Below are 14,614 nucleotides of genomic sequence, written 5' to 3' on the forward strand. Positions count from 1 at the left end.
CATGTATTAAAACTTAGAGCAGGAGGTCTATTTCTTTAACAGGTAGAGAGCAACTAATGGGTAGCAAGTCTACAAGACAATTCTATTGGGTTCGAATCTCAGCTCTGGTCTTGGTGTGTGTAGTTTGTTTTCCTCGTGCTTGAGTGTGGTTTCTCTGGGTACTGAATGGCTTCCTCCAATACTCCAAAAACATGCATGCTAGGCTAGTTGAGAGTAAGACTTAATGGTTGTTTGTCTGTGTGCACTTGGGGTAGGCTCCAGCTCACCCACAACCCAAATGAGGACAAGTAGGCCTATATGTAGAAAGACTCTCATACTTTCGTACATGAGAAACTCAAAAGACATCTGACTATAGCCGTCTAAAGAAGTGATGAAAGTTGCAATAAAATACACATTGTTAAAATACTAATACTGTTACTCTGAGTGTTTCAATCAAAGCTGGGCATGGTTCTTTGTGTCCCTAATGAATTGTCCTGTATGGTTGTACTGTACTGCATTTCCACTCCAGACTGGGAGTAACTTCACACCATCCGCCCGCCCCCTCCTCCTGCTTCATTCCTCAGTGGACCAAACAAGACACGCAGTCAAACCCAAAAGAGTTCTCCAATTCCTCGTAAATTAGATATAAACATTTTTTTTTCTATTAAACATCATAGCGGATTCCATCTTTTCTGCCGGAGAGTCGCCGTGGAAGGAAAACTTTTTAAAGTAAGGAGTACACCTAAGTTGGGTGGAGGGTACATCTGCGGTTTCAAACGTGGTAAGTTCTCGTTTTTGAGTTGTCCAGATCGATGCTTTTGCGCGCTGAACTGTATCATATACACTACCGAAATATTTCAGTCAATTTACGTTTGTTAAATGAGACCTGAAGCTTTTTTTGGTCGTCTGAAGTTCCAACCCCCAACTTTCATCCAAATGCCCGTGGCAGCATGTGACTATTTGTATTTAATGACCTTAAGCCGCTTTACTCTCGCAAATGAATACAAGTGTGCCAGTGTTTTTTTCTTACACGTGCTTGTTACGATGTATCTTTTATTCATTTATTTATTTTATTTTATTTTATCTTATTTTTTGTGTGTGAAGTGCATACTCATATAAGCGCTTGCGTTCAACAGTTAGTAACTAACAAGAACGAATTATTCGGTGGATATCGCGTTATTTTGCGAGAACGTGAACTCAGAGATGTGTTTATGTTTGACGCTGGCGCGTTTCCCAATTAAAACCCCCCATTGTTATTGCTGTTTTATTCTGACCCGAGGTAATTTATTTCTAAGTGTTGCTCTTAGTCTTCCATTATATCCCTCTCGATCATTGAATTATTGGACCTCTGCCTATTGGTATAACTCACCCTGCGCATGTTTGATTAAACTTGATTGGCAGGCTTTTGTTGTTAATCCCATTTTCCACGGATGAAGTGTTCATTTCTCTCCACCCCAGGGCCGTGCTCACACCCCCACTGCAGTGAAATCTCAGCAGTGTTGAGGCAGGTTTGTGCCAGGGAGGAAAACAACTTGGCTCTCCTTCCATAAACGTTGCAGTGGACAACACTCACATGCCAGGGTTTATGTTTCAAAATCTGTGTTTTCTTTTCACACTTTGGGATTCTCGTCCTTGTGCATCCTTCCCGCTAAGGGTCTTCTTAGGCCTTAAGTCTTTTAAATTGTCAACCATATGCACGCAGCTGGAAATACACTATCTGTGGAGCCGGTAAACAAAAGTATTTGTGTGAGCTTTAAAAACAACAATATCCTGCTAGATAATGATGTAGATGAAACAGTGCCTGTGGGTTCCTGCCAACAAACAGAACTGGCAAACCCTCTCACCGAATAGCAAATGCAACTCAACACCGGTGATCTTGGGCTGCAAACAATTTGAGGTGCCTTAAATAGACCCCTCACTATCCCAGTCAGGAGGTGTTGACTGCAGAACACAAAAGTGCATTGCACTAAGGTAGTGTTTCCAAACCTTAATAGAGCCAAGGCATTTCACATTCACTAAATGTAAAAGAAACAAAAGTCACTATTTCAGTTTGTATGTATACATAAACTGAAATAATGATATAATCTCAAATTACTCACAAATTTCCTTACTCAGTGTGAACCATTGCCATGAAGACCAAGGGTTGCTAGTACACAAAGTTGGGGGTTGGGGAGAGAGCCCAAATAGACACTAAAGCATTTCTATCTGTGCATAGTATACAGTACTTCACATTCTACACTGTGCACATGTGAGACATGGACACATCACCACACACAAATACCCTGCGCAACCATGTCAACAACTTCACCGAACAACTATGTGCTGCTTATCACAAGATAGCACCATTAGCTAACGCAACTCTATGCATCCATCTATGCTGCTCATTTTACTTTTTGCCTTTGACATGATAGCAGTGGGGTCACAGCTGTGGGGGATGTGGGTGTTTCTTTGTGTCTCTAGTGTGCATTCTACTGTTTTAGACAGTGTTGTCTGACAACGCCGCCCACAGCTTGAAAGTGGCTCTGAATCTTCACCTAGCCAAGCTGATCATGTCAAGCAAGAAAGGCAGTGTAGATGTGGTTAATATGTAAATTAGCAGCACTTTTACATAACAAAACAGCTCGCTCACTGACACATTTTCGGAAATAAGCAGCAACAAAGGATTTAATAGGTTATTAAATTCACACACTTGGTAGGTGGGCAGACTCTGCAGAAACCCAACTAATTATAACCAAAAAAAATAGAATGTTTTTTTTCTTTGAAAAGAAAGCCAAGCAAACCAAATGATAGCAATGATAATTTGGCCAGTCAAACAATTTATAGGACAACAGGAGCGGGTCTTGTGCACTTCAAATTCGTCTTCCAGTGAAAACAAAACAACATGCTCAAATGATTGTTTGATTTATCAATTGGTTCAGAATTTGTTTGAAATATTCTCTTGGTTGTTGGTTGGCTCAGACCAGTTAATTGACTCAATTGTAGCTGACAGGGAACAAAAACTAGATTTGACTCAATCTGGACTGTAAAATATAATTTAGGAATATTATTTTTTTTCAGCATCCATCTACACTTACAAGCCCTGTAATTTTCTTATTATGGTCTCATGAAAGAAACAGTTCACGGATATACCTCCTAAAGTTCAATTTTTTTCATCAAACACAAGATCACAAGTAAAATCATCTTTTCAGCCTGATTAGTGTGCTCATCATGTTTGCTTTCAGCTCTGTGTGTCCTCTGTCGAAAGTGCTGTGCCTTACTTGTTTGATTGTAAAGTAAAAGCACGTGTAGCACAACTTTATTAAATACCTGCGGTGAACCTTATCACCCACCCCCACCCCCCTCGGTGCCGCATTAAAACTGTCGGGTATTTGCCTCCCTGTTAATAAGTCATGCTGTGCACATCAATCCCCTCCTAGCACGTTGGCAGGATCAGACAGGACTTTTAAAAAAAATATATATGTTATTGTTTTGTGTTCTTTTACACATCTAAAATGTACGCACAAAAAAGTTGGAGATATTTGGCTCTTAGCTGATATTTCAAGAGCAACCTCACCTTTATAGTTGAACATGATTGACCTTGAAAGGTCATTCAAAAATTGTCCCTAGCGAGTGTACAGTATGTTGAGTTTATACTCTACATTCGTATATGTAACAAAATGAAGTCGCCTTCATTAACACTGTTTTTTTTCCCCCTTACCAGCTACAATGGATCTATTGCTGTTTGTGGCATTCGTCTCCTGGTTGACTCCTGCGCTCGGTGAGGATGTTTTTTGCTGTCTTTTTCTGAAGCATTCACTTATATTCAGAGTTTCCCCCACTGGTGGTCACATGACACTTTGGCCTTTTGATACTCTTGGCAGACTTGTCAGTAATGCACTTCTTGTTTGAAACGCAAAAAAGATTCTTCAATGATTTGCATTAGTTTGTCACCCGAATTTCCATGTTAACATTTTTTCACAGTGAGGAAAGAACCATTTAATATTATTATTTATGCATTCTTTGTTTGAACAATGAAGTCTTTTGGCTGCTGCTGGGTTTGTCCTCCTGGTTATTTTTTGTCTTCTTCCTGCATGTTGTTTGCTCGGCTTGATATTACGCAGATTTGCAGACACTCCGGATCATTTAGAATGGTCCGTGCCGCCATTGCACACACGTCTACATGAGTTTCCTACTGAGGATTGGAAAGCTTTTTTTATTTCATAAGAAATGCTGGGAAAAACATGCAAATTAATACTACTGAAACTCTCTCTAGGCTTAACACCAAAGCTGTAAATTATGAGCCACCTGTCCTGTATAGAAGTAGAGTGTCAAACACAATCAGTTACAGGATGTTGATCAACTTTGAATTTGTTCCCATCTTAAAACAGAGGAAATAATAGAATTTCAACTGATCAATACAATGATCAAACTGTTGCCACAAAGCCTTTGTCAAGTCTACAGGGCATTTTATTAAAATGAACAGTTTAATCTTCCTCACTGGCATACTAGTGTAAAAATATGTTAACCACCTTGACATAGTGCAGAGGGTCCTCTGTTTACGACGAGTTCCATTAATATGGCTGCAACTGAACCCAAATGTGGATCTACTAACAGGATTTATCAAACCTAAGATGAACTGTGGTGGTTGATTTAGCATCTTTAATTACTGCACCATAAAGGCAGCTGCACACAAGCATTCAAATCAATCCGATTCTATACAACTGGCAAAATAATTCCTAATCACGCAGAGCTAGTTTCAGTTTGATACGCTTTGAATACTCTCTACTTGTTAATGATGTTTGTCCACCTTTTTGTCTTCACAGTTTCAGCTACAGACAGCGAAAAAGGTGCGTTTCGTTTGAGTTCACATTCTGGTATTGCCAAGGCAAACGTCAAGTGTTGCATACCAGTCAAAATGTGTAAATCTGAAATCTTTCCTGTCTGTGTTTTCTTCAAGCAGACTATGACAGCGCTTTCGAATATGGTAAGTAAGCAAGATTTACAAGCATCTGAAAGGAAACATCTGCAAGGCATCTCAGACTTGCATTTCCTTCGGCTCATTTCCACACAAACCGTGGATTTTCTTTTCAAATTAAATATTTTGGCATTTGCCCACACAATATCAGTATTGAAAGTCAACATTTTCCATAAGTCTGTCTCAAGTTTTTGGCTGAATAAACTCTGTTGAGAACAGTCATGAGTTATTTAGCCACCTATTGTAAGCCATTAAATGTATTGTTCTCCACTCCATTGGTTAGAATGGAGATTTGTATTTGTACCTGATAACATATTGTATTTATTTCCACACTCCATTATAAAACTACTGCGCATGTTTTTCGAGCATATGTCATGATTATCAAAAATATTTTTTTTCTCTACGATTAGTAACTAATGATCAAGTTAGTATGATAAAATAGACATTCACGTTGTTGTTGTTGTTGTCGGTTTATTTTAATCTCTTTGTTATTAAAAAGCGCCTCAAATGTGGTCCCTGCTCTCATAGACGGCATGTCACTAGTAGCGTTGTCCACTTGAATAATTAAACGTCTATCCCCAAATAGACACCTCCTTTTCCCCCCTTGGGAAATAAACGTCTAGTTGCTGTAATTATCTCGTTTAAACATGGACATTAAAGAATTAACTGCTCAGCCCATTTGAACTTTGTCTCTAAGCAATGCAGCAGCTACTACCAAATGTAAAACTTGTTATCAGGTTAATTAAATTGTGGAGTCTTTTCACATGCTGTTGCCAGAGATCATCCGTGTTAATGTTCCGTCATACTACACACTTTCAAATTTGTTCTGCCCAGTTGGCCTTGGCCCTTTCTTTGCATTTCTCTGTGATAGTCATTTTTCTTCTGTTTTCTTTTTCTCAACTACTGCAGTTGAGTAAAAAAAAAAAAAAAATGTCCCTTACCACTGTATGAGGAAGAATGGTATATTTTAAAATATATTAAACCTACTTTTCTTTGTGTAAAACTATTTTTGTGTTGATGGTTTAGAGAACAGCTGGATTTGGTGGCCTCGCAGTAGAGTGTGGGGAAGTTGAATTTAGGAATTTTTCCAACTGACAGCTTTGACTGACATATGAAATTGAATGTGTGTCCATAATCTAGCAATCTGTATACCCGCAATTTAACATTGGCATTTTTAACATGACAGACTACGAATCTCTGAGGATCGGTGGCCTGGTTTTCGCCGTCGTGCTCTTCCTGCTGGGCATCGCCCTCATCGTCAGTGAGTATTTACAACACTTCTGCGGTTTCATATTATAAAGGGGTGGTGGTCCAATATCAAGCGCTCACACTCCGTGTCTCATGCTGGTCGGACCTTATCACCAGACTCCTCTTTGCTCAAACTTTCCTCCCACCTTCACCACGACAACTCAAAAGCAACACACAAGAACGAACATAGCCTGTGGACAGCCTTGTCGTTGTTTTTCATGGTCAGATTCTGTGTCTGATGGATAACGGACAGCACGCATTTGACGAAGAGAAAAAAAACCTAGTCGAGCTTGAAAAGTCGTTCCTAATCCAAAGAACATATTTTGAGGTTTGGCAAAGGCCCCTTTCTACTGGTGTCTTTGGGTGACAGGCCGGATACTTCCTTCACTGGTTGCCAGGCATTCTCCAAAAATAAATAAATACACCAAACCCTCTTCTATTTGTGTGGGCTAGGGACTCAGTCCTGCTTTGAATGCTGAAATAATACAAATAATTGATGTCCCCACTCAAAAAATATATATATAATTGCCTTTACTAATAGTTTAAAGCATAAATATACCACAATGAATTGAATATCATTTCAAACCTGTCTTACAACTTTACCCTTGAAATTAAATGGCTTGCAGATGATTTCATTTTTGAAAAAAAAAAGTATAGTTGTTCAGCAAGACAAAAACATACACCTGCAGGGAAGACTCTCTATACCTTCTGGTAACAACCCAGGCTAAACTCAGCTCCTTCCCGACAAAGATTTTAGTCTCTCACTATATTTCCTTGACACCAATGAATACCTGCGAGTTTGGCCAGTGCTTTGTTGCCATCTTGTGGCATCCTCGGGCATTGCAGAAAGAGGACAAAAATGCTAATACGTTTTTTTCAGCAAAATGGGGAATTTGTGAATGGTGCTGCGGTTTTACCATATACACATGTAACATACATATAATAAAGTCAAATATAATAGCTGTCTCTCCCACTGATGATGTCATGGCCTAATAACAGTATTATTTGTATGCAGCTTAAACAGTTTCTCGTTATGCCAAATTTATTAATTTCAAAAAGTGACTCACCATGCAAAAATGCGACATAAAATGAGACATTTTGTTACTGCCGAAATCCAATTAGCATGTAATAAATATTTTTTAGTCACACTTGTTTTTATTATTCAAGGTTTATGCAGTTGAGTAGAGGAAGGCGACAGGATTTTCACAGTAATTCCCGACGATGTCCACATCCGAGAAACATCATAAAAAACAGCCAGAAAAACTGACAAATCATAAAGACAGTGCATAAAAAGAGAACATAAAAGAGAGCAGAGCAGTGATGTGCAAGTTTACTGTTAGCCTCTTAAAAAAAATAAATAAAAAAGAGAGTGCGCTGAGAGACTTCCTGCCAGTGAAAGACACCGCTGGCGCCTCCCAGTGGATGAATAAAGACGAATAAAGTATTATGCTATCTTTCAAGATGCTTTACCCAGACAACATGTACAAAGTAGGTCACAAGCCTGCTTTGGGATTTCCCACATCAACCTTTCCATCTAGTGCGGCTACAAGAATGAAGTCTTGTTCTCACATGTTGCCCACTGAAATAAAATGGTTAGTATAATAGAATACTGTCTTTTATTATAAAGTTTGAATAAATAAAGGCCATCCCAATTATTTTTCAAAATAAGCCCCATATGATTTGTTTACAAACAAACAAAAAACAACAAAAAAGGACATTTACGAAGAGTAGAAAAGTCTTCTATTTATTGATATTTCAAAAAATTTTGGAACGCAAACTTTGAACCCCGATCCCCCCCCCCAAAAAAAAAGCAAATTGACCTCTACTTGAAGAGCTTTTTTGCCCCAAAAATTGGATTAAAGGGTCAATCTTATACATATAAAATTGAGCAGCCACCCCCATACCGCCCCTCGAGACTGAACACACGCACCCTTTCTCTGAGGCACCGAAGTTGGGGAGAAGTGGTGATTTTCACACCTAGACTGCCTAGCAGAGCTGGGTATTTCACTAAAAATTGAACATTCATTATTCGTCATCCGTCTGCAGCGTGGGTACCATTCTGTTGTCCGTCATTCACTTTTTTTTGCCGGGGTTGGGGGTTGGGTGAGTGGGTGTGGGGGGGTTCAATAGTACCCGTCTCACTTCATTTCGATCAACATGTTCAGACTGCGCCATTTAATTATTTTAACAGGGTAAAAAGAATGTTTGTCAACTAGACTCTAGGTAAATGTTATTTTTCTTGGGATAAACTAAATAGATTTATAGCACTTTGGAGAAAAGCTCTGAACTTGGTTCTCACATTTCAAATTCTTTTTTTTAAAACTCCGTTTCCCATCATGAGTTATGTCATTGCACAATTTTAACTAGCGGCAACAACCAAATGTAAGTATGTCACAGCTACATTTTGCACTATAAATATTGTTTTAATAACATTTGTTTTTTTACTCCCAAACAGGTAGAAAATGTGTGTGCAAAAAGAGTGACAAGTCAAGGTGAGTCAATAAATCTACAGGAACACATGTTTTCCAGCTATTTGTGCAGTAGGCAGACATGTTATTAGTTGTGCCAATAGTAGACTATTGTAACTATTTATTAATTGTGCTCAGGTCACGAAATCCAGATATGGAATCAGGTGTTCCAAGGGGTAAATATATTTATGCTGTTTTTTGCTGTTGTATGTTAACAGTCTGTTTTTTTTTTGTTTCTTTGTTTTTTAGTTGTTGTTTTTTGGGGGGGTGGGGTATGTTTGTTTGTTTTTAAATCAATAAAGTAATCAAACTATTTTGTTTTGTAACAGCATAATCCCAAAGACAAAGAACAGCTGGTAAGTACCCATAAACGAGGGATGGGAAAACACATGCTCAAGTTCCACATTTCAATTTTAAAATTGATAGATGGGTTTTGATCATTTAAAAAAAAAAAATTCTCCTATAATGCTTTATATTGATATTTACCTGATGTGTAAAATATGGTAAATTGTTGACACTATTTTATTCATAAAAGAATTTCCTTTTTTTTTTCTTACAACCAATTATTTATTATAATACAGAATTGTTAAATGCTTGCCTAATATTGTTTTATCATTGACCATAAATCAAATACATTAAAAATATGTAACATAGTAAATATATTTAAAATAATTATTCACAAATTGTACATTTATTTATAATTATTAAATCAAATAATACAACAATTTTAAATGAATATATGAATGTCTGTTTTACTAATGTGTGCGTGAATGGGTGAACGTGAGAATTTGTAAAGCGCTTTGGGCGCCATATGGTGTCGACAAAGCTCTATATACAGTAAGGGCACACCATTTACCATATTTTTACCTTATTGGTTACAGTCATTCATCTAACCAGTTAAAGAGGTAAATATGTAATACAGTCAATCTTATTAATAAAATAACAGTTTTTTTAGGCTATTTATGAGTAATTTTATTAAAAGTTTAATTGTTTTTGTTCCTTTTTAAAAAAAAATTATAGTATAATGATTGTATTATATAGTAAAGTAAATCAATTAATTGTTTAATGAGATAAATGACTGAAAAAAATAATAAATCCATTTTAACTAGCCAGTGTTTAAGGGGGCAAAAACAGCTGAACCAAACCAAAAATTACAGGACTGATTATATAAATGCTTGGTGAGGCAGATTAAGGAATGGTACATAGTGGGCCATACTTTGCCAATTTTAGCTCTTAACAACCTCACATGATTGAACTTGCTGTAATTAGTTTTCCTTGACCACTCCTCTCCTGCCTCCTCTCCTTGCAGTTACTAAGCATTGCCACCAGATGCCAGCAGATGTTCTAATCGGCTGAAGACAATCTTTTCATTAATAAAAACTTCAAATTTAAAACGTCCCTCATTTTCATTCCTTTGGTTCTTTCTTGCAAGCTACTCGAGTTGACAGCATTATGCAACTGCACAATCAACTGCTGTATGTTTATGGACATTGGCATTGATGCAAGTAACATTGCACCATAAAATATGTTTTAAAAAGGTTCCTGTGTTTTATATTTCATGCACGCCACGATACTGTTGGCCATCTTCCCATGTGTTGTGGGGCAGGAGGCAGCCCACTGCTGCACTCTTGTGCTGACGTTGCATTTGGCTTGGTCGCCACCAGTGAACGTGAATGATTTATGTGGTGCAAAGTGGCCGTCAACAGAGTGGTTATCTGCAAAATTGCATCTCGTTTCATCCACCTCTGCGGCAATTGCCGCTAAACAGGGATTTCCTGCAAATTTTTGCATCTGTGAGGGTAAAAGCTGTAGACGTCATGTTTATTAGATTACAGGAAGAGGTTGCACTGCACTCCTGCCAATGCACACTCAGCAAAACCTCATCTAAAGCAACAGTTTCATGAAAATTTTGCACTTGTACAACATGCCCACACCAACTGCACTGAATGGCTGATGTGTTGTAGTATTACACAATAGCCAATTGAGCATTTATTTACATCTCAAGGTCCATGCACTAGTACACTCTTCCTGTCATCACTAGTAAGAACATTCAGCACAGTATAACACAGTTTTGCCTCACTAGTAACATTTACTGTAGTTGTTTTGCTACTATGAAACGTCATACATGACATTTGTCACACAGGAGTGGAAAAAGTGTTACTAGTATGACAGTCGTTTTTCTGGTGCGCGCTAATTGTTCTACTATTGAGTGAGGACAGAGCATACTTGTAAGTGGACTTTATGGCATAGCTTAATGTTCATGTACTAGTATGCTTTTTGCACTCACGTAGGACGTTAGCATACCTTGCTAAAAACAACAGCATAGCCCAGCATGGTTTTGTTGTGTTTTCATGCTGGTCTTGTTGGGGAAACTGTCAACAGCTTCTGCGACATGCTGGGCAGCTGTGCCTCAGTTCGTAGAGCGGGTTGATGCAACCAGCAAGACTAGCAGCAAAATCAGAACAAAACATCCAAGATTTGGACACCCCAACCTTTGCTCACTGGGCAAACCGCTCTATCAACTGAGCCAAAGCCACCCAGCAAGACCAACGTGCTGTTTGTTGCCCTGCTGGTAGCTGGTGACACCAGCAAGAATCCTGGCTGGGCCCCAGCTATCACCAGCTCCTGCGACATGCTGGTCCTGCTGGGCAGCTGTGCCTCAGTTCGTGGAGCGGGTTGCCCACTGACCAAAAGTTCGGCTGTTTAAATCTTGGCGATTTTGTTCTGAATTTGCTGCTGATCAGCAAGAACACCATGAAAACACAACAAAACCATGCTGATCTATACTTTTTTTTTTTTTGTAGCAGGTCAAGACAGTGCTTCTACTAGTGTGCTTTTGGAGATATTAGTGCAGACAACGAGCATAGTAGTACATGACCTTTAAGATTGATATCAAATGGACGATCAAATGGCTTCCCTAGTGTTGCACCAGTCAGACAAGTGCAATGCTTGACTACTGACACCAGGGGGCTCCTACTTGAAGGGGGGGGCATGCTTCTGACTGCTCAGTGCGTTTCCACCCATCTGCAGTCTGCACATCAATTCACTTGGAGGAACTCATCAGCATTTGTGCGCTGAAACAATGGGCACCACAGGTCAGTTCATTTTATATAATCAGATTATGGTGAAAAAGTTGGCACATATACTGCCGCTTGATTATTTTCTTCAAAATATTAAAGCTTGAATTATCTTTGAAGCTGTTAAGAAAATGTCTCCCCTATGCATTTGTAATCATGACTGGTGCATTGTTGCATGCTAACTGCAGCACTATTTCTGCAAGTGTGTGTGGCATTTCCAAATGTTATTGCTCCATTTTCCCTGAAAGAGATTACGTACAGTATATGTGCAATACATTTAGAATGGGATAAAATAAAGTATGCATATGCAATGAAGAGCGTGCTTTGCTTGAGATGTAAATAATCAATCAGAATAATACATGCGAGGAAATACAAAAGCTAGTTGTTGGTGCTGGATTCTGCTGCCCCACCTTTCTTTGCTGTGCATCTTTTCTGCTGAGAAAAGCACTGAGGGGAAGGAAAAAAAAAAACACTCCAGAGATCTGTGCAGGCAATGCTGCAGCTGTACAGGAGCACTGCACACACCTTTAATGCTCTTTTTTGTTTCTTTACACACAGAAGCAATGTCTCCGGACCATAATGACTTTGAATATGGTAAGAGATATGTCCAATATAAGTGTGTGTATCGTATCTACTTTGAGTTTATTAGATTGTGTCCCCTAATAGATGAAGAGACGTTGAGGACCACAGGGCTTGTCCTTGCGATTGTCATGTTTGTGGCTGGCATTTTGATAGCCTTAAGTACGTTTTTACTTCTTTTATTCCTTCACTGGAGTACGCTCACTGGACTCTTTATTAGGTACACGTGCACAGTCTATAGAGATCCAAAGAAAGTATGACTTTACATAGATAATGCTCAGTTTTGATTGAAACTGACAAACAAGAAAAATGCTCATTAGAGCCCCCTGGAAAGTTCGGAAACTTTCAAAATGGAATCACTGATTCCGTAGACCAGTGACTCCCAACCACTGTGCAGTAGTGTGTGGTAAGAGATTATCAAGTGTGCTGCAGGAACATTTCCAATTTCACTTAATAAATGCTGTTTATTTACTACAAATGACTATTTGTTCATCTACTTATAGGCCTACCAGTGATAATGACAGGCATCAATTAAATGCTCTTCCACTAGATGGCAGAAGAATGTGCAATTACCCTCCATGTGTTGCAGTTCATAGAACAGACAGAATATCGTCTTTTATCAGCAAGTTACTTGTAAATTTGTGAGTAAACTGAGACACGATTATTATTTCAACGTACATACTTTATGTGTCATTTTTTTTTGGTGGTGTACTGCGAGATGAATATAAATATGTGTCTTGGCTCAACAAATGTTGGGAAACAAGGGTTTAGAACACTTGGTCACAATATTATTATTATTTTACTGCTGACTTTATTATTCACACCTGATTATTTTGTCGAAATACTTTTACGGTACTTCCACCATACATTTATGGAATTGGTTATCTTTACAAAGACTGAATCTTCAATCCCACCCTATTGGATCTCATTAGATCGTGTGCGTGTATGATGAAGTTGACAGTGAGTGTACACACTGATGTATTAGTAACCAATGTATCATTCCTCAAACAGGTAACAAATGCACTAAATGTGTAAAATCCTCATCCAAGTAAGAAGTGTTTAGTGGATGCTGCGCCTGTGCATGTTGTATGAATTGGACTTTCCGAAGCAGTGGACCAACCAAAGGATACTAACCTGCATCATTCCTCAATTAAACAAACACTCCCCAAGACATGACAGAGTTCTGGAACAATGTTTAGAATGGTCACTCGTCATGTGTTGGTATAGTGTGACGTCTAAATTTAACGCATGTCGCTTGTTTGAAAACACAAGTAAAAAATGTAAATATATTGAAAAAAAGATTCTCTTGGAGAAACTACAGAATGGAGTGAATAAATGCCCCTTTCTTCCAGACCTTGTCACAATCTGAACCCCTGATAATGGATGTGCCTGATCCAATGTTGCCTCTGCATGTTTGAGAACCCCAAAGACATAATCCACTCATGTCTCTTATTTTGTCTCTCTGTACTTGCAGATCATCTAATACTCAAATACCAAAGACGGACGGTGAGCTCACTTCAGTTTGGGGTAAAATACAACTTCTGTAATATTCTAATTGCCTCTTTTTTTACTCCTTCATTGCAGTGCCTCCTCCAGCTGTATAGCAAATGCAGTATTTTGTTGAAGCAACGAGAAGCCGGCATCATCAGAACACAAGCGTACAACAGGCATAAAAGTGTTTTATAGTTGTTGGACCTCAGCTGGTTGATCAATAAAAAATGTACTTACGATAAATGCTTCTCACACTCATGTCAGATTCTTTTGGATCACTTTGTGAATACAAAGAGGAAATTAATCTTTCATTTAAAGCACAAGTATTTGACTGTCGCAGTAGTGTGCAGTATTTAAAAAAAACACTAAAACAATCAATAAAGTCTATAGTTCAACAATTGATGTGATAACCTAGACGTTGTTTTTGGCACATGCTTTTAATGACTTAGTTTCTGAACATGTTTTTGTAGCTTCAATTCCTTTTGGTTGATGGTATTTCACTATCGGATAATCATCATTAAGTGAATTATTCATAGGCAGCAGCACTCAGGCAGGACTGGTCTGCAAGGCTCAAATATCAACAAGTGAAGTTTTAGCTAGATCCAAATGAGAAAACAAAAATCAATTAAAAAAAAAAAAAAATCAGCAGAGCGGCTGATGGTGTAATGGTGTAGTGGTTCACTTGCCTGGCGTGGGTGGAGGCAACATTGTTTCAGTTCCCACTCACTGACCTTGAGAATGTGAGTGTGATAGGTTGTCTGTGTCTTTATGTGACTGCGATTGACTCACAACCAGTCTAGCCTGCCTTCTGGCCAAAG

The 14,614-nt window shown here is 38.5% G+C and overlaps 2 protein-coding genes across 10 annotated transcripts; both read left to right on the plus strand.

Annotated features, from left to right (window-relative positions):
- Nucleotides 1–525: 525 nt before the first annotated feature.
- On the plus strand, nucleotides 526–10,043 carry fxyd6l (FXYD domain containing ion transport regulator 6 like). 8 transcript variants are annotated; one of them, XM_086036962.1, is made up of 10 exons: nucleotides 526–760; nucleotides 1,438–1,560; nucleotides 3,680–3,736; nucleotides 4,782–4,805; nucleotides 4,916–4,942; nucleotides 6,120–6,194; nucleotides 8,637–8,673; nucleotides 8,788–8,825; nucleotides 8,979–9,005; nucleotides 9,959–10,043. In XM_086036962.1, exons 3-9 carry the CDS (start codon nucleotides 3,685–3,687, stop codon nucleotides 8,981–8,983), a joined length of 258 nt encoding a protein of 85 aa, XP_085893088.1. In that variant the 5' UTR covers nucleotides 526–760; nucleotides 1,438–1,560; nucleotides 3,680–3,684; the 3' UTR covers nucleotides 8,984–9,005; nucleotides 9,959–10,043. The 8 variants fall into 8 exon arrangements, with proteins under 8 accessions (XP_085893088.1, XP_085893092.1, XP_085893086.1 ...); XM_086036966.1 differs by having other exon boundaries at nucleotides 4,919–4,942; XM_086036960.1 differs by having other exon boundaries at nucleotides 1,438–1,487.
- Nucleotides 10,044–11,239: 1,196 nt separating this feature from the next.
- Nucleotides 11,240–14,039, plus strand: fxyd7 (FXYD domain containing ion transport regulator 7). 2 transcript variants are annotated; one of them, XM_086038294.1, is made up of 6 exons: nucleotides 11,240–11,744; nucleotides 12,285–12,320; nucleotides 12,393–12,467; nucleotides 13,317–13,353; nucleotides 13,780–13,811; nucleotides 13,890–14,039. In XM_086038294.1, the coding sequence occupies exons 1-6, from the start codon at nucleotides 11,732–11,734 to the stop codon at nucleotides 13,907–13,909; spliced, it is 213 nt and encodes a 70-aa protein (XP_085894420.1). In that variant the 5' UTR covers nucleotides 11,240–11,731; the 3' UTR covers nucleotides 13,910–14,039. The 2 variants fall into 2 exon arrangements, 1 of the variants encoding a protein (XP_085894420.1); XR_015087847.1 differs by lacking the exons at nucleotides 12,393–12,467; nucleotides 13,317–13,353 and having other exon boundaries at nucleotides 11,241–11,744.
- The last annotated feature ends 575 nt before the right edge of the window (nucleotides 14,040–14,614 follow it).

This window comes from Filicampus tigris, chromosome 8 (genome assembly GCF_054856515.1).
Source record: "Filicampus tigris isolate MCC_2025a chromosome 8, RoL_Ftig_1.0, whole genome shotgun sequence".
Classification (NCBI taxonomy): Eukaryota; Metazoa; Chordata; class Actinopteri; order Syngnathiformes; family Syngnathidae; genus Filicampus; species Filicampus tigris.

Coding starts and splice junctions, on each gene's coding strand:
- fxyd6l (XM_086036962.1), top strand. CDS start 3,685: ATGGATCTATTGCTGTTTGTGGCATTCGTCTCCTGGTTGACTCCTGCG. Junction 3,737..4,781: donor CTGGTTGACTCCTGCGCTCG/GTGAGGATGTTT, acceptor TTGTCTTCACAG/TTTCAGCTACAGACAGCGAA. Junction 6,195..8,636: donor GGGCATCGCCCTCATCGTCA/GTGAGTATTTAC, acceptor ACTCCCAAACAG/GTAGAAAATGTGTGTGCAAA.
- fxyd7 (XM_086038294.1), top strand. Junction 12,321..12,392: donor CCATAATGACTTTGAATATG/GTAAGAGATATG, acceptor GTCCCCTAATAG/ATGAAGAGACGTTGAGGACC. Junction 13,812..13,889: donor TCAAATACCAAAGACGGACG/GTGAGCTCACTT, acceptor CCTTCATTGCAG/TGCCTCCTCCAGCTGTATAG.